General features: G+C 54.7%; 8 protein-coding genes across 8 annotated transcripts; 5 read left to right on the forward strand and 3 right to left on the reverse strand.

The window, feature by feature from the left end:
* Window positions 1-862: 862 nt before the first annotated feature.
* On the reverse strand, window positions 863-1813 carry DICSQDRAFT_92348 (uncharacterized protein). The gene is made up of 3 exons (XM_007369816.1): window positions 1449-1813; window positions 1321-1384; window positions 863-1258 (listed from the first exon to the last, which is right to left on the reverse strand). The coding sequence occupies exons 1-3, from the start codon at window positions 1805-1807 to the stop codon at window positions 1097-1099; spliced, it is 585 nt and encodes a 194-aa protein (XP_007369878.1). The 5' UTR covers window positions 1808-1813; the 3' UTR covers window positions 863-1096.
* A 3818-nt stretch (window positions 1814-5631) lies between these two features.
* Window positions 5632-7812, forward strand: DICSQDRAFT_140404 (uncharacterized protein). Its single transcript, XM_007369817.1, has 7 exons — window positions 5632-5704; window positions 5768-5947; window positions 6027-6242; window positions 6335-6457; window positions 6529-6714; window positions 7153-7476; window positions 7574-7812. Exons 1-7 carry the CDS (start codon window positions 5645-5647, stop codon window positions 7676-7678), a joined length of 1194 nt encoding a protein of 397 aa, XP_007369879.1. The 5' UTR covers window positions 5632-5644; the 3' UTR covers window positions 7679-7812.
* A 2193-nt stretch (window positions 7813-10005) lies between these two features.
* On the forward strand, window positions 10006-12241 carry DICSQDRAFT_69652 (uncharacterized protein; the record flags this gene model as incomplete). Its single annotated transcript, XM_007369818.1, has 11 exons — window positions 10006-10074; window positions 10133-10197; window positions 10248-10277; window positions 10342-10554; window positions 10610-10695; window positions 10749-10854; window positions 10914-11105; window positions 11160-11409; window positions 11479-11550; window positions 11604-11845; window positions 11902-12241. 11 exons carry the CDS (start codon window positions 10006-10008, stop codon window positions 12239-12241), a joined length of 1665 nt encoding a protein of 554 aa, XP_007369880.1.
* Window positions 12242-12879: 638 nt separating this feature from the next.
* On the reverse strand, window positions 12880-13998 carry DICSQDRAFT_69642 (uncharacterized protein; the record flags this gene model as incomplete). The annotated part of the gene is made up of 1 exon (XM_007369819.1): window positions 12880-13998. The coding sequence occupies one exon, from the start codon at window positions 13996-13998 to the stop codon at window positions 12880-12882; it is 1119 nt and encodes a 372-aa protein (XP_007369881.1).
* Window positions 13999-14504: 506 nt separating this feature from the next.
* On the forward strand, window positions 14505-16403 carry DICSQDRAFT_69633 (bifunctional 6-phosphofructo-2-kinase/fructose-2,6-bisphosphate 2-phosphatase; the record flags this gene model as incomplete). The annotated part of the gene is made up of 8 exons (XM_007369820.1): window positions 14505-14730; window positions 14787-14972; window positions 15023-15117; window positions 15144-15284; window positions 15338-15421; window positions 15474-15629; window positions 15703-15955; window positions 16033-16403. The coding sequence occupies 8 exons, from the start codon at window positions 14505-14507 to the stop codon at window positions 16401-16403; spliced, it is 1512 nt and encodes a 503-aa protein (XP_007369882.1).
* A 223-nt stretch (window positions 16404-16626) lies between these two features.
* Window positions 16627-18094, reverse strand: DICSQDRAFT_111837 (uncharacterized protein; the record flags this gene model as incomplete). Its single annotated transcript, XM_007369821.1, has 5 exons — window positions 17865-18094; window positions 17608-17761; window positions 16940-17075; window positions 16753-16879; window positions 16627-16722 (listed from the first exon to the last, which is right to left on the reverse strand). Exons 1-5 carry the CDS (start codon window positions 18057-18059, stop codon window positions 16627-16629), a joined length of 708 nt encoding a protein of 235 aa, XP_007369883.1. The 5' UTR covers window positions 18060-18094.
* Window positions 18095-18367: 273 nt separating this feature from the next.
* Window positions 18368-20995, forward strand: DICSQDRAFT_111842 (MFS general substrate transporter). Its single transcript, XM_007369822.1, has 10 exons — window positions 18368-19227; window positions 19284-19328; window positions 19383-19442; window positions 19505-19517; window positions 19572-19754; window positions 19811-19954; window positions 20013-20278; window positions 20336-20382; window positions 20436-20681; window positions 20740-20995. The coding sequence occupies exons 1-10, from the start codon at window positions 18604-18606 to the stop codon at window positions 20810-20812; spliced, it is 1701 nt and encodes a 566-aa protein (XP_007369884.1). The 5' UTR covers window positions 18368-18603; the 3' UTR covers window positions 20813-20995.
* A 1156-nt stretch (window positions 20996-22151) lies between these two features.
* On the forward strand, window positions 22152-23287 carry DICSQDRAFT_157406 (uncharacterized protein). The gene is made up of 2 exons (XM_007369823.1): window positions 22152-22591; window positions 22647-23287. Exon 2 carries the CDS (start codon window positions 22704-22706, stop codon window positions 23175-23177), a length of 474 nt encoding a protein of 157 aa, XP_007369885.1. The 5' UTR covers window positions 22152-22591; window positions 22647-22703; the 3' UTR covers window positions 23178-23287.
* Window positions 23288-23798: the final 511 nt, after the last annotated feature.

Genomic DNA, 23798 nt, shown 5'->3' on the forward strand with positions numbered 1-23798 from the left:
ACTCCTCTCACATTACATTAATACACTGCCCGTCGCATCTTCAAGCCAATCGGTCCAGGTTGCCTTCTGTGCCTCCGAGCCACCATTTGTTGCCTGAAAACGTCAGCCGAGCCTTGCGCGGCAAGTATCGTTAGCTATTGATCCAGCATCGCGGTGTCAGCCATGGGCGACTCAAGGGTCTTCTCAGCTTCGACCCGGTATATCTTTAAAGACCGGATGCCCCGGTCGGAGCTTCGGTTGATCCGACTACTTACAAGTTGAAGTCCGTATTTACACCACTTTCCATTGCTCTGATATCGGCCGTCACGGTTGTTCACCAAGGAAGAGCGCACCCGAGAGCACTCTAACCTACGGCTGAACATCGGATTACCGAATTATCGGAAAGAAGGTGAGGAGACTGACGTGGCCAGATTTGCGTTGACACCACGATAATCCACCCAGACGGTTCCAACAGCTGCTATGTAGTATGAGTCTGACTGTGCCGAAGACCCGACACGGCGGCCTAATGAGAGCTATCTGGGCGCAAGCGAGGCACATCAGGATTTACCTCAGTAACCGCCGAGGCTATCCCGGCCACATCGGAGAGACCTAAGTTCGGCGGCAATTTTGTACGCTCGAGTCGTTGGTCGTCATTCCACATACGTGTCCACTACGTCAGAGCCATAGTCAGAGGGTCCCGATATCTGTGCTGCGCATCCTTTTAGTGACCGCGAGGTGACTGATAGACGTATGCCATTTCGCACGGAGGAGGGTGATTGGTAACATCGTAATATATTATTGGAGAGAGCTGCTAGGTAATGCTAAGGCTCACGATGGCGACAGTATGAATACATAACGGAGAGCCGGAGGGTGCGTTCCGGGCAGACAAGAAGGTCTCAGGACTATACAATACAGTGATGGAGTGGAATCTATGTTCTATGAGACGATGTGATGAGCAAGAAAACGAGGCGACCAAGAAATTCTACGTGGATATGCACAAGGTGTTCCAAGAAATGTAGGTCCGGCTGGAGGCCGTCATTGTCGACGTCTAGACCATCCCACAATCCGGTCTTCGCACATACGGCTGTGCAAAGCACCGAAGGCGGTCCCATGCAATCTAGTCGATGTTGTGGCCGCAGCTGAGCAGGACGGTCGCAGTAAGCGAGGGTTCCAGCAATCCAAGTTGCATGGCTTCTTGGGTCAACTCAAGAGTCACCATATTCGGCACTCGTGCAATGCGGCCGAGCACCTTCGGGGCGCTGGTTTGGACCTTGTATAGCTAGTCAATGCAGACACAAGTCAGAACCGTTCCTCGCGTTAGCACCAGAGTCATATACATACACAAATGAAACCCTCCATCGGCGCCCAAGCGTACTGGACACCGCCGATGTCCATAACTCGTCGGCTGCGGGTCATGGGATAAGCTCAGTGTGGATCCCTAGGAAAGAGATGTCTGGAATAGCCCTCACCTCTGGTCCGATGAGAGACGCAGCCAGTCCCGGACACGGACTCTGGAGCCAGAGCCTCGAGTCTCGAGCTGGACGTTGGGCTGCCACTGAATCATGGCGATGTTACGACTCTCGTTGTCTTTGAAGATCGTGCACGCCGGGGCCGAGTCCTCCGTAACAATACGGTAGCAGGTGCGCTGCTGGGGCCCGTACACGGTCGAGTTCAAGATGGTAGTCTTGAAGTTGGTAAACTGGAATGTGACGGTGTCGCCCTGAAGTGGTCTGCTGTTGCTCGAGGCGGGAAGCGAAGGGAGTGCGCCGAATATCGACGGGGCGGCGCCGCCCTGCTGCCCTTGCCATCCTTGTCCGTAGGGGTTCATCGTGTAGAGTGTAGAGGTTGGTTGAGTGAGGCTTCTACTGCGATGGATGAAGGGCCGAGAAGAGTAGCTGCTAGATTCTGAGAGCAGACAGCCATAGTGCACGCCGTATATATACAAGGGACTCACCAAACGCTTGAACATACGTAGGTGAGCTAGGAGCTCGTAGTCCCAAGTTGTCTGTAAGGTACTTGGAATCTGAGGATTGAGACATTGCACTGGCAGACAGATCCGAGAGCTTAGTCAGTTACTTGCGGAACGGAAAGGCAGGAAAGAGGAGGAAGGTCAGCATGGAAGGTCCCGTCGGACATCTCGGATGGCCTCGATGTTTTAGACAGTCAGGCGACGGCAGAGCTACCTGTCCCCACCACAGTCAGACTCTGCACGCAATTATTGAGATTATAGTGCTGTGTCGGTTGAAATCACCGTATGATTCCAAGCCATCGCTGCAACCTAGAAGGAAATTTCGATTTCAGCATGGCACACAGTGATGAAATTCCGACCACAGTGAAACAGCGCTGGGATTCAATCGGACACACGAGTCAGCTGGTTGAACTTATCCATACGTCACCTGGTATATATAACAGCTTCCTTAACAATGCAGAGTTGGTTCTTTAGCTCATGGCTCATCCGAAGGCTGCTTCGGTGGGTCGCCTGCGGTGTTGAAGTGGGAGCTCGAAGCATTTCGGAAGCGCTGGGCGAGCGGTTGAGTTGGGCGTGCGAACTGATGAGCCACGTGGCATTGGATGATCTGAGATGGATCACCATCAAGGTTGCTCGCGTGGCCGTCAGCACCGAATCTTGATCAGGGCCACACAGGGCGGGCAGCTGGCTCGCGCATGCATGGCGACCGACCCGACTTGATTCTCCAAACGTTTGACATATTTCCGCCTTGTTTGGGGCCCTTGTTCCCCCCAACCGGTCTCAAGTCAGGGATTGATGAACACCGGAGCAGCCTTGACTGCGGCTCAAGTACGCTTTTTCCGCTGCGGCCACAACAGGAGCCACGTGTACATCCTAGGTCCATCATCAGCAAAACTGCATTTTGATTGGCTTGCAGCATGTTTGAAGCCGTTCAAGAAAATGCCGTACAAGTTGTCCATCCGATTGTTATAAGCATGCTAAGTTCTCTCTGATTCCATTGTTATCCAATAGGGGTATAGTATTGTACTCGAAGCCAATGGGGCCAATCGAAGCCAATCGAGACCACCGATTGTGCCGAAGAGCTTCAAGTCTCGAGCTTCCCTTTAGATAGGTTTGATTGTCTCACATTTTGCCAGATCATATAAATCAGGGACGTCACTTTTCTCACACAGATGGCGGTTATGGTTGAATTCGGCACATATCACGTATATATTATCAAAGATGACCATGTATCTACTACATATATTATACTGAGGGCAAATTGAGTCGTCCCGCTACCCTAACCCTAGTGATTGGTCATACAGCGAAGACTTACTGTTACCGCGACAGGGGCTCGAATTGTACACTCACTAATGATGGCCGTATTTACGGGTTATGAAGACTTACCGTGAATAAAGACATAGTGACGTACCGTAGTGAAGTCCCAACCTCCTTAGAGACGTACCTTTACACCGATGTGCATATATGCATTGCGAAGGGGCCTACCCTTGCTTCTGGGAATTGATGAACAGTCCGATGGCTCACCTTAGCAATACAAGTGTCCACGGCAACGCCTGCCGTGATCAACTAGATGAGTGCGAGAGGATGGGAGTTGGGAGGAGGAAGTGTACGAGAATGCCTGCACATCAGGGTGCAGTTATATGTCTCCTCGGTAGTGTTGCGTCATAGACTCTGGATGACGTCGCGTCGGGGGGCTAAATCGGGACAGCATGTCTGTCTGCCATAGGCAAGGTGTCTAAAACGGAAATCACTGGAGACGGGCGCTTGTTCTTACCCGAGCTATCAAGATACTTGGATTATTTGCCCAATGGATTGCTCAAATTGCATTGGATTGGCTCCGATTGGATGCGTGTACAATCTGCGCCAATTTTCGACGCCATGGCCAAGCGGGCCAACCATAGCCAACCATTTCGCACTTTTGCTGATGATGTTCCTTCAGAAAAGATACCGCAGCTTAAGGGCCCCCCAGGTGTTAGTGCATATTGTGTCGTCATACTAGATGAAGTGATATGCGGCTGCCTTGCCTTCTTGCTGCGCATCTACTGGATGACAGCCGCCCTGGCTTACCCTTTAGATTTCAGTCGAACTGGGAGTGCTCGAATTTTACTGTTTATGCAATCCACTTCATGACTCTTTGGTTCTTTCACCCAAGAAACTCGGATAAGCATTTGGACTCGGGCCATATGTCTACACATATCGGTGTTTTCTCCGTCCGACACGCCCTCGAAGCCATATCGCACAACTAGTCATCCTATCGCTGATCTATTTGCTATGCGAGGAACATCCCATATACATTGATAGTACTTAGTATGAGACTGGACCCGTTACTCTCCAACTTTGATCTATCGACGATACTACATTTATTTCGTTGAATTTCACCTCCTGACGGACATCGGAGTTTAGACCGAGCCGATCCCGAGTGTTGAATCCGTACAAGTAAGCCTAGAACCCACATAGTGCACACCTACACGTCGGACATGGCTATATTTTTCCAACCTCACCTCGCGATCAAGGCGACTGCGACCGCTTGTTATATCCGGACATGAAGACTGCCGGTTCATTTTCTCTGGTGTCCTAGCGATCGGTGGCGGGCACAACATTTGCCTCGGGCAATGACTCGAAACAAAGTCAAGGCTCAGAGCTAGAGTGGCAACGTGTGACTTGATATACGGGATTCCCAAGGATCCATCATGTACTGTGCTTCGAGGCGGGACCGCAGCGTAAACTGAGCGGAAAGCATCATTGCATTTGTCACGCTGTGGCTGTCTATGGGCGCCGCTTCGAAGACCACCGTCAGCGCCGAACTGATCCGCGAGCTTCTGAGCTTCGAGCTACCATTACCAATTCATTGGACCACAAGGGCAGTCCTCTGACTCAAGCCAAACACATTGTCACGAGGAATAGGTTCGGATGGCTGGACCTTCGACCCGCTTGAATTTCGTGGACAGCCGACTCAAATATAGCTCACGTCGTCGGTTGGCGATTGTTGCGCATACTTCGACGTTTAGTGGACACCAGCGAGGTAGCCCCGCGTGCAGAGTATGGGAATGCGTCACTTCCCTTGGAGTACATGGATTTCATGTCCATTGTGCAGAAGGGCGCTGACGTCGTACAAATGGGCTGGATGCCGTAAGGCTTCACCCTTTCCCAATACCGGATATTGTGGAGCTGATTCCACCGACTGCTTCAAACCAAGAACCGTCGAATAACAACCCGCCAAACGATGATGTGAGACCGGTATTTTTTGGTACGGCAATTAATAAGGCACTACAAGAGGCACAATTACCCAGCCTTCAGTGAGCTACGGAGCTCCTATCAATAGATTTAGAGTCACTACCTGCGCGCTGCGGAATGAAAAAGAGACCAAATCTCTTGCATGTTACTGGACCTGGCGGATTGGCTTCGGAACCGGATGGTATTATGTACTTGGTTTGGAGTAAGTCGCTCAGGCTGATCCCACGAGCTAAAACATCCAAGGGAGTGATTCTCACTGTCTCGCGGTGCTGCAAAGACAACATACCGCTGGACGAGGAAGCTCACCTTGGGTCGGCAGATGCCGACGATGGGTCAGATAGGTTATCGGACCAGTTAAGTAATATGATAAGATGCCCCACATTAGGCGCCTATTGGTAACAATTGCCTCGTATCTCTGGGTTTCTTGTTTGTTACAACCGACCCATCATCTGAACAAGCACAATGAGTTTCAACAAGCTCAATACGGAAGGCGTCATGCTTTTTGAGCAGCCGTTCGCTCGTGTACGTCATAGGATTCAGACCACGGTGGCGACTCGTGCTGACGACCCGGCGCCGCTGTCGCAGGTGCCATACGAGAACTACCGCAAGGTGTTCCGCACATCGCAAAAGAACATCGAGAAGGAACTGGGCGCCGTGCAGAATGCGGCAAATGACCTTGCCAAGAAAGACTACGGATCGGATGCTGACGCAACGGTCAAGGCCATAGACGGCATGATCGCTCGCGTGGAAGGCTTGAAGCGCAAGGTCTGTTAGAGACCAATGCATACTCGTTGCAAAGAATATGATATCTCTTCACCGCTGACGACGTGGCCTCTCCTCCTAGCTCTCTGACATGCAGGAATCGGCGGGTACCCCAACCCTGAACGTGATGCGTGAGCGGCTCCAGCACTTGGCCACTGTGGAGGACACCGAGTCTTCCACGGCTCCCGAGTTCACACGATGGGCAGATGTGCGCCTCGACCGATGGCTTGTGGACTGGTGTCTACGGAACGGTAAGGAGAAGACAGCAAGGATGATTGCTGCCCAAAATGGCATAGAGGTGAGGTCTCGTCTCTCATCTGCCTGAATGACAGCGAATACGTTTCACGTGTAGATTCCTGATACTGAATCATCTGTTTCCGGAAAACCCAGAAACTGGTGGACATAGACCTCTTCTCCGATATCCGCAGGATCGAGGATGCTTTGAACCGGAAAAGCTGTACGGAAGCTCTCGCTTGGTGTAGTGAGAACAAGGCTGCGCTTCGGAAGCTCAAGGTATTCCTCACGCCACGCCACGCCATATGGACCCTTTGGCATCGGTTGACTATATCCCTCTCCTTGTGCAGAACACTTTGGAGTTCGACCTCCGATTGCAGGAATACATCGAGCTCGCACGAGCCCGCAAGACGGTCGAAGCCATCGCCTACTCCAAGAAGCACTTGCTACCCTGGAATGACACACATCACCATCAGATAGTACAGGCAGCCGCACTACTGTGTTATCCTCCGACTACATCGTGCGGTCCATACAAGGTGAGCCAAGTTCTTCGAGCCTCTTCGCCAACCTTTGTCAGTGGAGGGCAGTTGTGAATCACTTGACACCGTATGCCGTCCAATGCCGGACTGGCGCTTAGCGCCACGAACCTTGCCGCAATGACACCGAAGCAAGCTGTACAAGGCATGGCGTTCTTCACAATCAACCCATCCATGTTGAGCCCCCTCTAGTGTAATAGCTGTGGCTCATGGTCACTGCTGAATGAGTCAGCTCCCCATAGAACGCGGACTAGCACTGAAATGTCGCTCTACCGAGCAACAATTTACCGACCGGCTGAAACTATGACTTGCTGTTCCCACCAGGGCATATCGGCTTCACACTTCTGATTCCAAACGCCCTCCTAGGTCGTACCACGACATCTGTACTGCGGCTGGCCCTTAGGCTCCGACTGATACTGACGTGCGCTCTCTCCATAGCGCCTATACGATCCTGGCCGATGGACGACCCTCATCCAGTCATTCCGTTTGGCGATCTACCACCTCAGTACCCTCCCGACCGAGCCGCTGCTCCACCTCGCGATGTACGCGGGGCTGGCGTCCCTGAAACTACCGGCATGCTACGGACACGAGACGCGGAACGTCGACTGCCCCACCTGTAATCCGGACCTCGGTCAGCTCGCGAAGGAGGTCCCCTTCAGCCACCACGTCAATTCCACGATAGTCTGCCGCCTCACAGGCAGGATCATGGACGAAGACAACATGCCGATGGCGTTTGAGAACGGCCAGGTGTATTCGAAGGAGGTGCGTCCCGACGCCTTTCACTTCTATCCCACGTGCGGCGTCTGCTCCGATGGAACGGACCGGCTAACATGCTTGTCTGCTTCGCTGCACTTTTCAGGGGTTGGAAGAAATGGCCGCGCGGAATGACGGCTTTGTCACCGACCCCCGCGACGCTGAGGAGCATTGCTCATTCAGCAAGTTGCGCAAGGTGTTTATCTCTTAACGGCTAAGATGGGATTGTGCATTATGTACCACTACTCCTTTTGCATTTATTGCAATGTTGTATGATTACCGGATTCCTTCACATGTTCAGCGCTCACGTCTGCATATCCCTGGGTAGAGTGGCGCAGACTGACGGGGACATGGTGGGTGGTTCGTAACAGTCTCCCATAGTAGCGACCCACTGACGGTCCGAGCACCAAGACACGGCTGTAACCGCCGCAATGGAAGCTAACTGAGAATTCACCCGTTGTTCCCGGACTGCATTGAGGAGGCAGGGAAAGCAATGAGATCGTCTCGACGATTGCAACCACGATGTGTCTTCGGTCGCAACCTCTCGGCTCGCCCTGAGCACTGACTGCGGCCTGCCCTTCCAAAGCAAATTCTCGCTGCTTCAGGGCGCTCGAATTTCACGGCAGACGCCTGCTCAACGCTTATCTGCGCGCTGCTTCACAAACGCCGTCGTCGGTGCTTCCCATCGGTCTCGGCGGCAACGGACGGCTCTAACGTGGCCGACTACCGATGCGCAATGACAGCTGATGTAAAAACCAGCGTCGCAGTCCCCGCGCCCGGGGATGTGCTCGGATCACCGGAAAACCCCGGCCGAGCCCCAGCTATACCACACCGAGGACATTGCCCGACTCTGGTCCACTGCTGGAAGCACCCGCACACAGCGGGAATCTGCATGGGAAGCATTCCATGCAGAATATTGTGTGTCCTGTAGCTCTGAAACCACGTAGAATGAGGCGGGGCACACTTCGCGCAGTCACGGCGAGCCTGTCCCCTGACTGGGAGGTGGCCGGAGCGCTGGCTTGAGGGGCTCGGCAGGGGGCTGCCGCTGATCCGAGCACAGGGAGGCCTGGGGGAAACGCGACGCTGGTTTTTACATCAGCTGGAAACGGGCTTTGATAGGAGGTGGTAGGGCGCTGTGCTTGTGAAATGGATCCACATACAATGAAACAGGGCCAGGTGAACTCAGTGTGGAGGTGAGCTACGTAACCACACCGTACAAAGACGTCGGAGGCGCTGAGTCACCGCCTCCGACATACGCTGGCGACGAGCACGGGGTGATGCCCTCGGGAAGGGTCACAAGATGGTGCCATATTCTCTGCCTCACATCCCCCCAAGCTGATGCTCAAGGTAGGTAGACTGTGTCGATCTCTACTGTCCCACCCTGGCCGGGAACAGAGGTGCCTGAGCGCGGAGGCCTATAGCCGCAGCCACAGCCGGCGGTTTGCATCACAGCATGCACAGCTCTAGCACGATATGCTGGTACCTTTTCTGGATTCCGGCTGCACTCTGCTGTCAATAGTTGAGAATGAAACAGGCGGGAGAAGACGCGCTCAAAGTCCGAAAGCCGCGCCCGAGCTCTATGGGAACATGTGGGTGGCTGAGCTTTGTCGGAGTGAATGTGGGCCGACGGTGCGCGGCACGTCGAAGTCAAATGTCGACATGTCGTTGTAGCAACTACTCTGATCGGTAGACCACAACCGCTGTAGGACCGCGAGTAAGTACTCTGCGACTCTCACGTTTGGACACATTCACGTGGCATGCGATTTACGCCAACCCGCCCCCCAGCGGGTCGCAGTTGAGCTTCGTCCGTGTTCGGACCTCTGAGAAGATGACGGCCTACGGTCGACTCTGCCCGTGATGCGTCAAGGTCACAGCGGTGTCATACATACTGAACTTCGAACACTTTGTGTGCCTTGCCAGGGGGAGAGAAGTGGAAGCATGGCACCTGCCGGCTTACGCTAATCAACCATCGAGCGATCTACAGCGCTTGAATATGGGCCCTTTTTGGAAAGTAAGGCGCTCCTTTTGACAGCGGCGTTATCTATGCGGGCTCCGCACGTGCCTCGTGCGCTTCCATCCTTTACTGCGCCAACTTTACCCCACGTTGATAATCGCGGGGACGCGTTGGGGAGGTGGACCCTACTTTTCATATCGAATTACTACAACTACAAGTGAGTTCAGAATCCTGTATTGCCTTTACGGTTCACGGAAATCCGCACGCTGACAGTAGCAGTAACATTCAGCAGGTCGCGTGGCCCACAATCGCTGGTACCATGGAACGCCAGCCACAGCACAAATTGGAGCTTATCTTCGGCTGGATACCATATTTCCCAGTCTTATCAGAAGCACACCGAGGCACCAATGGCGGCATCTAGAAGTTCTACGGCCACCCGTAGGACGCGTTCAAGACGGAGATTGTTATCAACAGCACAGCTACTTAAGATGTCAGCTGGATGCGGGGTAGCGGCTAGCGAGTCATTCGCTGCCCATACGCGTTCCTCCACTCATCCTCTTCTCCTGCTTCGCTTGAAGCCAACCATGGGGCTCTTTAAGAGACTACAAGTCAGCCGCCCGGAGAACCTGGCCTACTCGGAGCTGTTTCTGCAGGTTTGGGCACTGTCCACCTCCTCCGAGCAGGCACACGAGTTCATTCAACTATCGGCAGAACGAGGATCTTCTGCCTGTACCCGAGGAGAAGCGGACATGGGGCGTCTGGAACTTCATTGCATTGTGCGTGTCCTCCTGTGTCTGCTCATTCGCCCTCTAACAGCCTTGTCTAGCTGGGTAGCAGATAGTTTCAACATAAACACGTACGTCTACCCTTTCCAATGCCTACTGCTCCCATAGTAACTGGCTCACCGCACTCGAACGTAGATGGATGATCGCCTCTTCCATGATCCAGCTTGGCCTTTCTTGGTGGCAAGCTTGGATATGCGTCTGGCTGGGGTACGGGCTCGTCGCTCCGTTCATTGTCGCGAATGCAAGACCCGGTGCAATCTTCCATGTCACGTTCCCAGTGGTCGCGCGGACAAGCTTTGGAGTATGGGGAAGCCTGTGGTGTGTATTTAACCGAGGAGCCATGGCATGGTGAGTTTTCAGGCTAAATCGCCATGTTGTAACCTCATACCTTTCTCCTACGAAGCATCTGGTACGGTGTGCAGGCTAGCATCGGGGGGTCATGTGTCCTTGTCATGCTGCGAGCAATGTGGCCGTCCGTGAATGATATCCGTAAGTAAGGGTGTACTCCGAATTCGGGCAGCTGAGCTAAGTCTCTTCGCCAGCGAACCATCTACCCGCGTCTTCAGGGACAACGACGCGAGATTTCATGTGCTTCTTCCTATTCTGGCTCATTTCACTCCCCGCCATCTGGTTCCCCATTCACAAGATGTACGCCTTGTCCGCTTACAGCAATAGATACGTCAGACTCAGCCATCATACCCCTCTAGCCGGCACCTCTTCACGCTAAAGGCAGTCGTGGTTCCAATAGCGGGTATCACATTCTTCATCTGGTGCATCGTGAAAGCCCATGGTGTTGGTCCGATCATTCACCAGCCTGCAACCTTGCACGGCTCCGCTCTCGGTTGGGGCATGGTCTCGAGTATCATGTCCTGCATCAGCAACATGGCGACTCTTGTCACGTACGTCTAACCCGCGCTGCTGTGTCGTATGTGATGGCTCAGATTTGTATGCAGGAATGCGCCGGACTTTGCGTCCCGCTCTCGCCATCCTTCGGCTGCCCTCTGGCCGCAGCTCATCTCCGTGCCGCTTGGTTTCTCCATTGTCAGCTTCTTCGGAATAATCGTCAGCTCTTCTTCGCAGGCGATCTACGGTGAGGCGGTTTGGTCTCCCATCGACCTACTTGGGAAGTTCCTCGACAGCGACCCGAGCCATGCGACCAGATTCGGGGTGTGGTTCATTGCCGCCTCGTTCATTATCGCGCAGGTGCGTTACCTCTATGCGACATCGGGAAGCCTGGACTTCCGGCTGACTGCGTGCTGCGACTTGCGGTAGCTCGGCACGAACATCTCGGCCAACTCGATCAGCGCAGGATGCGATCTCACCGCTCTTCTACCCCGCTTCATCGTGAGCATTGATCCGCCCCCCGGTCCTTCCCAGCGTCTTATAGTCCTTCACAGAATATCCGTAGGGGAGGATACATCGCCGCGATCGTCGGTCTGGTCATGCTCCCCTGGAACCTGCTCAAAAGCAGCAACCAATTCACCTCGTACCTCTCCGCCTACTCTGTCTTCCTCAGCTCCATAGCAGGCGTGATGATCACCGACTACTACGTGATCCACAAAGGTCACTACAACGTCGCCGATCTCTACCACGCACGCAAAGAGGGTTGGTACTGGTACACGTTCGGTATCAACTTCCGGTGTGTCTCTGCCCTCCAGCACGCTCTCCACCGGGCGACTGACGGTTATTCCCCAGTGCATATGCCGCCTACATTGCCGGAATCCTCATCAACGTCGTGGGCTTTGCCGGTGCGACAGGCCGCACCGTGCCCCTCGCAGCGACGCGCATCTACGAGATGTCCTTCTTCACCGGCTTTGGGGTCTCCGCGCTCATTTACTGGTCGCTCAGCTTCCTGTTCCCGATCCGGGGATCAAGCAACTGCGCGACGTTCGAGGAGGTGGACGTCTCCGGGTCGGCGTTCGAGGGTGCGGGTGTCGACGGGCACGATCACAAAGCGGAGGAGAGCGAGGATGCCGATATGGACAAGAAAAGCATCGCGAGTCAGGGCGTGCGGAGCGTCCGGTCGCATGTATGATAATAATGTCAATCAGGAGCTATCCAGCTCTTACAATGTTAGTTACGCCAGTCATAACGACTCTGCAGTAACCCAAATCACCAGCACGCCAGCCAGATCTGGGTCAACAATCCTCGCATGGCTTAGCGGAGGAGGCGATAGTAGTATGCGCACCGTTAGCATGTGTCTCGAATAGTATGTCTGACTCAAATCGACCTGTCCACAATCCAGCTCGCATGAATTCAATTGAATACACCGTGGGGACGTTCAGGCTCATCTGCTTCGCCTTTTGCTTCGTGGCCCCACCACGTTCAACATGAAAACTCGCGTGTAGATGCGGTGCGGTTTTCCAGAACGGTGCACACTCATAGTAAGCGCTATGTTGTCCCAGCGACCAGCATACAGCATTGTAAGGGAAGCCCGCCTCAGTATTGGACGCATAAATGACCTCGCCTGCGCAAGGAAGCCTAACGAAGGGCCCGAGCATCACGCTCTTTACGCACTCCATAAATTATATCTTACAATCCGCTCTATTCAAAATCTAGCAGACCTTGATATACTAGATAACAAAGTCGGCAGTACTTATACAAAGAAACTGGAGCATAGTAATACACAATCGACGGTTGAAAGATCGGAGTCCGTGGTCCACTGCAGACGGCTTATGAGAAAGCCATAGCAGCTGTCAGCAGTTCCTCATCAACACGGAGGTCGAACGCCCGCTTGAACGGCTCGAATAGCCTCCCAGGGACAGCGAACACGACCTTCTCAAACGACTGCTTGAAGCGTGCCTCACGCTTTACACCATCCACAGTCTCACCGCACACAAGCAGCTCAGCCCAAAGACTGGCGATCATTTCTACCTTGTTCTCAAAGGATCCGCACCCGAAGGCGCCCAAGATGAGCACCTTGTCGCCGTGCGTCTCGAACACGCGCAGGGCACGCCCCATGCGGTCCTTCATCACGCGGCGGATACCTTCCTGATACAACTGGGGCTCACCAGGTAGAATGACGTGCTTCTGGTGCACGGCGGCGGCATTGACAGGGACGGCGGAAACCACGTCGATGATGTACGGGGAGATGAACGCGCCACCCACATTGTCGCGTTCGGGAGGGGTTGATCTAGAGTTGCGACCTGGAGCGTGCTCGTCATCTGCGTCTTTGCGGAAAACCACGACACCTGGGGAGTAGACCATGGAGTGGTCATGAAGACCACTGCCGTCCTCATTTCGGAATGCTCGGTGCTCCTTGTAGAAGTCCTTCGCCGCAGGTGAAGCCAGACTGGCTACGAGGGAGCTGAGGCGGGCGATGGTGTCCTCTTGCTCGCTACTGCCGTGGAGATAGCCACCGCCAGGGCGCTTAGCGGAGGCGAACGAGAGGACACCAATATCAGTTGACTTCAGAGGGTCTTGCGATCGAGTTGTGACGAGGTTGCGAGCCACGTTCAGAGTCGAACTGCGGGTGAATTCGATCTGTGTAGGAGGGAAGAGGACAGTTGGGTGAGCCTCCGGCCATTGAGCGAGGGCGGGGGAGTAATGGGGATAGAAGATGGTGCGATTATTGGAGAGCATGACGGCTGCGGCGATGTTGTGTGTGATACGGGTATGGATAGGTGAGGGAAAGGCTGGGCCGTCAGAAGGCAGGGAGGCGGTGGAAGGGACAAGGGGGATTTCGATGCGCTCTTCCACGTACTGGCCGTTCCCGAGCACGATGGCCTGGGTTTCCAAGGCAATCGCAGCCCACCGCTCACGACGCGCCCGCTGCGCGGTGGCTGTAAGCATTGTAGTCATGCGTTGCTTCAGCTGATTCGCCTGTTCCTTGGTCTTCTGGGCCTTCTGCTTCTTAATTTGCTGCCGCTTGGCCTGGGCGGCTACAGCTTGTCTATGCTTGAGTTGTTCCATGGGAGTCGAAGGGGTGCCAGCGCGGCGTTGGCGGTGTTGACGGTGCCTGGAGGGGCGAGCACGATGTTTTGCCATTGGGAGGAAGAGGTTGAAAGGCTCAGAATCGTGGAAGGGCTGGTGGGGTGAGAAGAACATGATGGGTATCCGTGGCGGTACGAGACCCGTATTATATACGGGGAAACCTGCTTGTGTCAGCAGAGGGTACAAAGCAAACTCCGCTGACTCCACATCCAATCTAAGCGCCTGCTATTGTCCTGGTGTGAGATGTAAAAGATTAGATCAGATTAGACTAGATGAAGCTAATCGGGGACGCTGCTCCGCTCGCGACGCGCAGGGCAAGGACTTGTCGAGCGACCATATCGCACTGATTCTCACCTTGGACCACCATGGTCGCTCCGCTGTATACGACCGCCTCAGGTCTTCTGTTCCATGCCGGCAAGATCTTGGTTTGCACCGTCGGTCTCCCTGCCCGAGGCAAGACCCACATCTCGCGAGCACTGGAACGGTATCTCCGCTGGACTGGTGTGAAGACGGCCGTCATCTCGCTAGGCGATTATCGTCGCAAGGTCCTTGGAGGTGCACAGAAGCTTCCTCCAGATTACTTTACTCTTGGTGCGTCCAGCGTTCGACGATGCGCCGGGGTGTTGCTGAAGGGATGCTCGAACAAGGAGAAAAGAGCCCAGAGACGATCGCACTGCGCGAGAAGGTCCTTACGGGATGTGAACAGCTCATCTGGGATTTCTTCAACTCTGGCGGCCAGGTCGTCATCTACGATGCCAACAATGGGACGCGTGAACGTCGTAACGCTGTCGCGGAGAAATTTGACAAGGCCGGCATTCACGTCATCATGCTCGGTACATGCGGTCAATATCTCTACATGCTCATGACTAACCACAGACGTTAGAGTCGTCTTGTGACAATGAGGAGCTCATCCTTTCAAATATACGAAGCGTCAAGATATCGTCCCCAGACGCAAGTATACCAGAGTGTGCTCTAGCCGTCCTTCATTGACTACTCGTACTTAGTATCGTGGCTGGGACCCGGAGAAGGCGGTTGCCGATTATTATAATCGAATCAAGGATCACGAACGACACTACGAACCCGTGGAGGAGACGACATGGCCGTTCATCCGGATCATCAACGTCGGCGAGAAGATCATGGTTAACGTGAGTGCTCAAGCGACTCACCTGCACTGTCAAGTTCAAACTTCAGTCCATAGAGCATCCATGGTTATCTCCAATCAAGAATCGTTTTCTTCTTGATGAATATACATAACAGGTTCCGAACAATCTACTTCGCACGAGTACGCCTGATTTATCTGGCTTGACTTCAATCCTACCTAACTTGACTTGCAGTCAGGACAATCCCTCATCGAGCATTCGTACAAGGCGGATTCCGACCTCTCCCCCGCGGGTTGGGAGTATGCCGAACGCCTCAAAGAGTTCGTCCTCGATCGCCGCGCTAAGTCGCTCGAGGCCCGCGGCATCGATCCCTCTGAACGCCGTCTCGTCGTACGTCCTCCCGCCTTCTCTCCCACTGCCTCCTGCATTCTCACTCTGCTCGTTCATTTTGCCCCGACATCAGATCTGGACATCCGCCCGCCGGCGCTCGCACCACACCGCCTGGCCGTTCCTCACGCACAGCGCGAACGACCAGCACCCGCCCGCGAGAGTCAAGGTCGTCGAGCGGCCTCAGATGGCCGAGATCAACCCCGGCGTGTGGGACGGGCTCACGCCCGAGCAGGTGCGCAAATACTACCCTGACGAATGGGTCCGCTTCGTGCACGACCCGTACGCGTACCGCGCGCCCCGCGCGGAGAGCTACCACGACCTCTGCGGTAAGTCCCCTCTCCCTCTTCCGCATTCATTGACACCTAGGAGCGACGAAGCTGACTGCGGATCATCGTGCTTCTAGTGCGGCTGGAGCCCACCCTGATCGAGCTCGAGCGCGAAAAAGAAGATCTGCTCATCGTCGGCCATGCCTCCGTCATCCGCTGCATCCTCGCGTACCTCATCGGGCTCCCCGCGTCCGAAATCCCCGCGATAGAGGTCGCGCGCGGGGACCTCATCGAGGTCGTCCCCACGTCGTACGGCGTGTACTCGCAGGCGCACCACTTCTGGGACGGGCCCGGGCGCAGCAGCGAGAACGGTGGAGCGCATGGCAAGGACGAGCACAATTTCTACGAGAACTACGCGGAGGACACGAGGGGGAAGAGGAGGCCGGACGGGAGCAGCGTGGAGCTACAGGCTGATGTGGCTGCGGGCCCGGTGCCTTCCGCGGCTTGAGGGGGAGGGAATTGAGACGTTGTAGCATAGAGCTTTGAAGATTGTACGTTGTATATTGTAGGCGTCGTCTCACGCATACGAGGTCACACGGGCACACTGTCAACATGGACATCTCATGGAATCAGTGATTGATTGCAAGACACGCAGAAAACGACCGCAAAGCAAGACGAGAACACAGACGAACACAATTACAACACCACACCTGGTGGATTTGACCGCAACCTCAAACCATGCTGTCCGAGACCTTAATGGGGGCCCTGTTCGCGAGATACTCCTCTATCTGCGCGTCGAGCTCGGCAGCGGTCATCGGCTTTGGCCTCTTCTGTGGCTGCGCGGCCTGCTGCTGCACGCGCTGCTTTTTCAGCCTCCGCGCGCCCTGCTTTGTTCGTGTGCGGGCCTTGGGTTGGGCGGCTGGCACCGCGGCTGGTCGTGAAGCTGGCACTGCCGCGGGTTGTGCATTAGCCTTCTTGCCGTTCCTGAGACCGAGATACACTTATTGGAATCGTTCAGCAAAAGAGATGAAGAGCGAAGCTCACACTTGGAGTACGTTTGCAGTCGTCGGTGGGACTGGGCCAAGGCGAGCGAGGAGGCTGGGCTGGGCGATCGCGGGTGCAGGTGCAGCGTTGCGGGGCTGATCGTCGTCTGTGACGATCTCAATCTTGATAGGTCTCCCTGTGGAGAGGACAGTCAACGAATATCATCCAACAGAGTATCGCTGAAGAGGTCCTAGACGAGTCGCAGCATAGGGGTAGTGTAAAGGAGCGACTTGCGCCGGCCTATATACGCGAAGTATGGATCTAGCCGTTTCTGCTGGAGTGTCTGCAAACTTGTGATTATGCACTAACTTGCGGGGCGTGTGCAGCAATTTAGAGCGTCCGCGCACACAATCGCTGCATGGCCTTCAGGCCGAGAGTGAGTCTCACATGGGTAAGACTACTGGTATAATAGCCCTACCCGCGGGTAGACTCGTATTGTACCCTGCAACTTGCCCTCAAGGTGATCAAGATGCCACGGACACGGTGTCCAACCGCCGTCCCTTCTCCCAGCACCTGCACGTATCGCGCTTCTGACACGAATGTGGTCATCTTTGCCGAAAGGCCTCCGGGCTCAGAAAGCAGGGTGATGTACATCGCGCGGCGTAGATACAACAGGTATGCTGCCTGTGTAACTCCTCGCGTAGCGAAAGTGAATAAGAGAGACTCACTGCCGTCCACGATCTTCCCATTGTACTTCGCGCGCGCCACAGCTGCGTCTGTGGGCCGTGCGAACGCAACAACGGCCATTCCTCTGGATCTTCCTTGCGAGTTGTACACCATGAGAACTTCTCTGACGGGGCCGACCGTCTTTGAGAACAATATCTGCTCATTGCGAGGCGGCACGGGAAAAGAAACGGACAGTCAGCCTCCAGTCAGGGTCCAGGCGCATACCCGCGACTCGCGCTGGAACAAAGAGTGAACGCACCTCGACCTCGTTCTCCTCGACATCAGCAGGGAGCCTGCTGAGAAGGATTTTGCTTCCGCCTTCGGAATGTGAGCCGGATGCCGTTCTCGCATCGCTACGCCACGCCGGAGGGGGCTTCGTGGCTTGGTTTCCTAGAATTTGCTGCTTTGGCGAACGGTACGTGTTCATACCGTGACGAGAATGATAGGCCTGCATGTCTTGGATGTCAAATATGGTACAGAGTGTGAGCGGCGACGGCGATGTGGTCGTGCAATGAGAAGAGGGATTTGGAGGAGGCTAGCGCGAGGATTGCCGCCGGACGCGCGCGAGACAGCTCGCGGTCACGCGTGTAACGGAGCTGTCAACCATCCTTCTTCAAGTTGTGTCTCGCGGGTCGGACAGCCGCACCTGCTCGCGCCTTCCTTGCGTCCCTTACTGTGGTTCACGCACATCATCGCTTGCAGACGTTGTGCAGGGTCCGTGAGTTCACGGCTAACAGCCTGCTGGCTCTACACCTCATTTTTACGCATTCTGCGGCCGGCGGACCGATGTCCCGCAGTCATCAGTCCCCCTATCCGTGGCGCATATCAGGTCCCACCATGGCTTCCAGGTTCCAGACTCGGGCATCGGACACGGCGGCTTTACGTGCGGAAGAAAAGTCAGTCGAAGGTGGAAATCTTTCAAAACGTGGCTCGGAACTGAAGGACAGGTCATCCTCCTCCCTCGATCTTCCTCAGGCCCGCTGCCATCTTGTAGTATTATGACGTCCCTCCTCGCCGCTGAACTCGCTGCGCGTGGCGCGCATAAGGCGAGCTTCGAGGAGGCTATCGAGGAGCATGAAAATGACATTACGGACGGGCCGCACAACGCACGTATCTTTCGTCGTAGATCCTCTGTCCTTGCGCCCGACACCTCCGCGCTTGAGATCGGGGAAACCGGGTCCGTCTCTTCTCTAGAGCGGCCAAAAACACTGACGAGCGAGCGTGTCCGCCGACGTTCGGAACTCGCACGCTTCCGCCCTCTCGACTCACCGCCAGCTAACGAGCCGGAGGCCATCGAGCTCCCCGTCATCAACGAGCATACTCTCGCCTCTTCGTCCAGCGTGCACACTCCCGACACTACATTTCGCGACGATGTGATGTTTGTGCCCTCCAAGAGCGATGATGTCGAGATCGCGCCCAGTTTCCCCAACTCGCTCGCTCCGTCAATCAAGATCGACGATGACACGGACTCGACTGTCCCCGCTATCTCGGCCGCGCAGAAGGCTATTCACCGGCGAAAGTTCCTCCTCACCTTTCTGACCCTGTGCTTTTCTGTGTTCTTGAATGGTTGGAACGACGGGACTACTGGTCCACTGTTACCTAGGATCCAGGCCTATTACCACGTCAGTCCCCCCTTGCGTGAGGACGCCATTGTGTATCATCTAAAACCTACAAACAGATTGGCTTCGCTGTCGTTTCGCTAGTTTTCGTGTTCAACACCATCGTGAGTGTCATGCGATATCATTGCACGTAGGGGGCTACGCTCATCAAAGGCCAGGGGTTCATTATCGGAGCATTTGCGAATGTGTGGCTAACCGATAAATTTGGGTTTGGGAAGGTGAGCATTTCGGCGGATGCATCATTTGCTTATTGGGCAGGTGACTCATTCCAACGCAATAGTGCCTAGTCATAGGTAGGCCCACTGAGGAATGTCATGGTCTGCAGCAGCTAAGCGGACGTACTCCAGGTTCTGTCTGTCAAATTGCCGCGTACGCGATGATGGTCCCAGCAGGACCCTTCCCCCTCATGTGTCTTGCCTTCATGATCATCGGGTTTGGCCTATCCCTCCAGAACGCGCACTGCAACGGCTTCACTGCTGGCTCTGGCGGGAATATAGCGACGAAAATAGGGTTTCTGCATGCGTCGTACGGTACGTCTGCTGCTACCGTCCCCCGTAGCAAGACGACCTCATGCTCCGCTGAACAGGTTTGGGTGCTCTGATCTCTCCCTTGGTCTCTACTCAGTTCGCCCAGCAAAAGCATTGGTCCTTCCACTATCTGATCTCCGCGGGGTTGTACGTACTCAACACTGCTGCGCTTTGGTGGATCATCCGTGGTAAGCGCCAAGAAGGTTAGTCTGCGTCTCGTAATACTCCGCGTGACCTACGGGCTGATTGCATTTTCTACAGAGGTCATGGTGGAGATTGGGAATACCAACCCCGACACACAGGCGGTTTCCTCAAATAAGTACAAGCAGATCTTCGGCATTCGTGAGATCCACCTCCTCTCCGTCTTCGCCCTCATCTACGTCGGAGTCGAAGTCACCATCGGTGGCTGGAGTGTCACCTACGTGCAGGAGAAGCGGCACGGGAGCTCGAACGCGGGCTATATCTCGTCTGGTTTCTTCGGCGGTCTCATGCTCGGCCGTATCCTCTTAATGTGGCTGAACCGGAAGGTACGCTGCCTGCGGTCTCCGGGCTTCTTGCACTCACAACGAACGACACCGCATCAGATTGGCGAACGACGTGCACTCTTCCTTTACGCTCTCCTCGCAATCCAGTAGGTCATCACTCTCCGATGTCATACACTGGTTCCCTGACTGCCCGCTCCAGACTCGAAGTGACGGTCTGGGTTGTCCCCTCTCTCGTTGAGAACGCCATAGCAGTCTCCTTTATCGGCCTATTGATGGGGCCCATGTACCCTATCCTCATGAACCACAGCACGACCATCCTCCCCCGCTGGCTCCTCACGGGATGCCTGGGTTACATCGCGAGTGTCGGCCAGGCTGGCTCCGCCGTGCTCCCGTTCCTCACGGGCTTGCTCGCGTCTAAGTTTGGAATCGTCAGTCTCCAGCCTTTGTGAGTGCCGCCATGCTCTCTGCCCGAATGCGCACCGAAACTGACCATATCTGACCAGCATCGTGTCGATGATGTCGACGATGATCGTGGTGTGGGCGCTGATCCCACGCGTCCGTCATGTCCCGACTTGACCTCAGAGTAGATCCATTGTTTCTCTTGCAGGGCACAAGCTGTCGGTTTGGCAGATCGCTGGATGCTAGATACTGTGTTTGTGACAGGATGTGAGTTGGTATGAGTGTCGCGAGGCTGTACGTTGCTACTTTTCATGGGTTTCACGCTGTTGTATTGTCCATCTACGATCGTGGAAGATTGATGTCTGTTTTCAAGAATCGATAGACGGATACATCTTGGCTCTATGCTCTGACGGCCGTGCCTGGTCGAGATTCTAGAGCGCGAGCGAAGATCGCACAGACAGTTTCTCTCGTGCACAGCGGACTCGACATGAAAGTATGTACGCGGAGGCGTCGTCCGCTAGTGGTTCTGCGTAAGTTCCGCAGGCGGAGTGCCGATGCCGCAACCCCCGGCAGAGGGGAACACAAACCGGGGCGCGACCCAACGGTCACCTTCCGCCCACTTTAACGCCTTCGCTAGCCACACCCATCGCGCAGAAGCACGGACGAATTCTTGGCTTGCGAGTTCCGCTCACTCTCGTAGCCCTGAGGAGGACGTAGCCAACACAGCCCTTGCCTCGCTCCCTACTCAAGGACAATCTGCAGCTTCCCAAGCGCTCCTACTGGTTCAGAATTTCTCGTACTACTGAATGAGTTTGCTGCCGAGTAACATCCTCCTGTACATCCAGAGTGACCATACGCTAGATCAACCCGGGCCTTTGCACCGGTGTACTAGGGACCCTGTACATGAGTAATTACGTCCTGCGTCGTTAGATCCGTGGATAGAGCGTCGAGTGCAACGGACTGTTCGCAGCGTAGCTACAACATTGAAGCTTATGGATGGAGATACATCTCGTACAGCTCAATTGTCGCGATCAGTTGATGGGCCCGAGTAACTGCACGGATCGGGAGGATGAGCCATAGATACGAGGGTTTTGTTAAATAATAAATGGGAAGGGCTGGTTTTTGACAGGGTCAAGTTTGTACTCCGGATCATATATCGCAGCACGTCGGTGTACAATCCCGTATCTATGCTCTTGTCGCGTAGCACTGTCCTGGGACCTAGGGGGATAATATGACAACATTGGAGAGATTAGCATCAATACCATAACTACCGATCGGTATGCGCTCACGAACCGGAGACTCACGCCTACCAAGATACTCAGGTCGACGTCGATGAACCCCCAGGAGCCACCTCAGCTGCAAGGTGATATGCGGTTAGCATCAACCCCAGCGACGGTGAGGCAGCTAAGAGGAGAATGGTTCACTAGTCACTGTTGGCCTCGATGTGGAGGTAAGAGTCGAGTTCAGCGATGGCCGTTGACGCGCGTTGCTTGTCCCTGTCCACGACGTCGATCATGTTCTCATCGTCTGTCCAGCCCAGCCTCGTCTCTTTGTCCTCATCCACCGGGAGCGACGCTATCGGTCTGTTCCAAACCCACACGGACAGCACCCTCCCTTCCGACTCAGTCATTTGCCTGCTGAATGATGCGACCTCCTAGCCGGCCCCTCCCCCCCAGACTTGATTCAAGGCGACAGGCTTAGAGGACGATACGGCCCAATCACCAAACTACACCCTTGACCAAACGGTCCTGCGCCTACAATTCCCAACGGTTCGTACGACATACATACGATGTCCACCGGCCGCGCCTGGCAAAGCGGGCGGCAGGGCGCATCTGGGCCTCAAGCATGCTTGGATACACTTGCAGGTTCGGAACATGGGTAGAGAGTGGGCGATTGACGTCGGGATGGTGGATCGATCTGGTCAAGGAAGGAGTCGTGCGGTGCTCTACGTTCCAGGTGCGATGCTCTTACCCTCGATCATATTACGTCCTTAACTAATGGAGAGATATAGTAGTTCGAAATGAACTCATTCTGTCATCCGACTGAGTGTCATAACACTTGACCGCGAATGATTGGTGAAGTACATGCAAGCCGTAACTCGACGGGGTTGGCAGGCTTCTGGTTAACATCTCTGTCTCCTTGTTCGCTCACTGACTTTTGTTTCACTCTGGTTGCACAGAAACAACCGAAGCTAAAGTCAGGCGTTCCGCCTCACCTCCTGCTCCCGCTTTCGTGCCCTCCATCCTCTTCACGTCCCCTGACATCATGGTCTACAAATTCACTGAACCTGCCATCCCTCCTCCCCCAATTCTCGTCTGCTGCACTCGCTCGCGCGGATGAGGATGCCGAGGAGCTATCTCCGTTCTCTCCTGCCTACAAATACAACGGAGGGAAGATGCAGGTGCCAAGCGGAACCTTGTCACATGTCTCGTACGTGAAGGTATACGTGACTTGTCGTCTTCGCAGGATCTGTTCCAGCGAAGGCGGGCCGCAGCAGCGGCTGCCATGGGAGTTCCAGTCACACGCCGCGGACAATGCGTAGTGCAGCTTGATAGATTTCCGGATGGTATCCGACTGGGGCAAGTGCGGAAGGGTCTATTCCGCTGACGACGGGATGCAGCCTATGTTCGTACGAGTCGTTATACTATCTCTATGCTCGTCCCACAGACTCTTCTATCGCGGCCGTAGGTCTTCGTCCAAATCCCAGTGGTCTTTTGCGACCTGGAGTGCCGCATCTTGGACATGCAGATATTTTTCTCTCACCTCGCGGTTCCATAATTACCTTCAAGAGCGGCAATCGATAGAATATATCGCGAGCACTTCGACGGCCTTAATGTGAACTGAGTAGCTTCTGCCTACACGAATCAACCAGTCGGGTAATCAGACTAACGTAAACAGGAGAGTCAGGCGTTGGACGTCGGGGGCTGTAATTTGTTTCTCGTAATGCATCTCGTGTATTGGCATTCTGCGTAAGGAGGGAGCAGTTCCACGCGGTCCAGGATGGCGTAGCAGCAAGACGAAAGGCAGGCGAAGGGCAATGTCAGGGGACCGGGTTAGTGCCATATTAAACAAGCTATGTTCCTTCAGAGAAGATGCCCCCGTCATGCAGGATGAACAGATCGGGTATTGTTTCATAACCTGAGGCGTTGACTACTGTACGTCC

This window comes from Dichomitus squalens, assembly GCF_000275845.1.
Source record: "Dichomitus squalens LYAD-421 SS1 unplaced genomic scaffold DICSQscaffold_56, whole genome shotgun sequence".
Lineage (NCBI taxonomy): Eukaryota > Fungi > Basidiomycota > Agaricomycetes > Polyporales > Polyporaceae > Dichomitus > Dichomitus squalens.

Excerpts from the sequence above, each read along its gene's own strand:
- DICSQDRAFT_111842 (XM_007369822.1), top strand. The coding sequence starts at position 18,604 with ATGACGTCCCTCCTCGCCGCTGAACTCGCTGCGCGTGGCGCGCATAAG. Across the intron at positions 19,755-19,810 it reads GTTTCTGCATGCGTCGTACG|GTTTGGGTGCTCTGATCTCT; the intron begins GTACGTCTGCTG and ends TCCGCTGAACAG. Across the intron at positions 19,955-20,012 it reads CCGTGGTAAGCGCCAAGAAG|AGGTCATGGTGGAGATTGGG; the intron begins GTTAGTCTGCGT and ends CATTTTCTACAG.
- DICSQDRAFT_92348 (XM_007369816.1), bottom strand. The coding sequence starts at position 1,807 with ATGAACCCCTACGGACAAGGATGGCAAGGGCAGCAGGGCGGCGCCGCC. Across the intron at positions 1,385-1,448 it reads CGTCTCTCATCGGACCAGAG|CCGACGAGTTATGGACATCG; the intron begins GTGAGGGCTATT and ends CATGACCCGCAG. Across the intron at positions 1,259-1,320 it reads CGATGGAGGGTTTCATTTGT|CTATACAAGGTCCAAACCAG; the intron begins GTATGTATATGA and ends TGCATTGACTAG.
- DICSQDRAFT_140404 (XM_007369817.1), top strand. The coding sequence starts at position 5,645 with ATGAGTTTCAACAAGCTCAATACGGAAGGCGTCATGCTTTTTGAGCAG. Across the intron at positions 5,705-5,767 it reads TTGAGCAGCCGTTCGCTCGT|GTGCCATACGAGAACTACCG; the intron begins GTACGTCATAGG and ends CCGCTGTCGCAG. Across the intron at positions 6,715-7,152 it reads CATCGTGCGGTCCATACAAG|CGCCTATACGATCCTGGCCG; the intron begins GTGAGCCAAGTT and ends CTCTCTCCATAG.
- DICSQDRAFT_157406 (XM_007369823.1), top strand. The coding sequence starts at position 22,704 with ATGATTGGTGAAGTACATGCAAGCCGTAACTCGACGGGGTTGGCAGGC.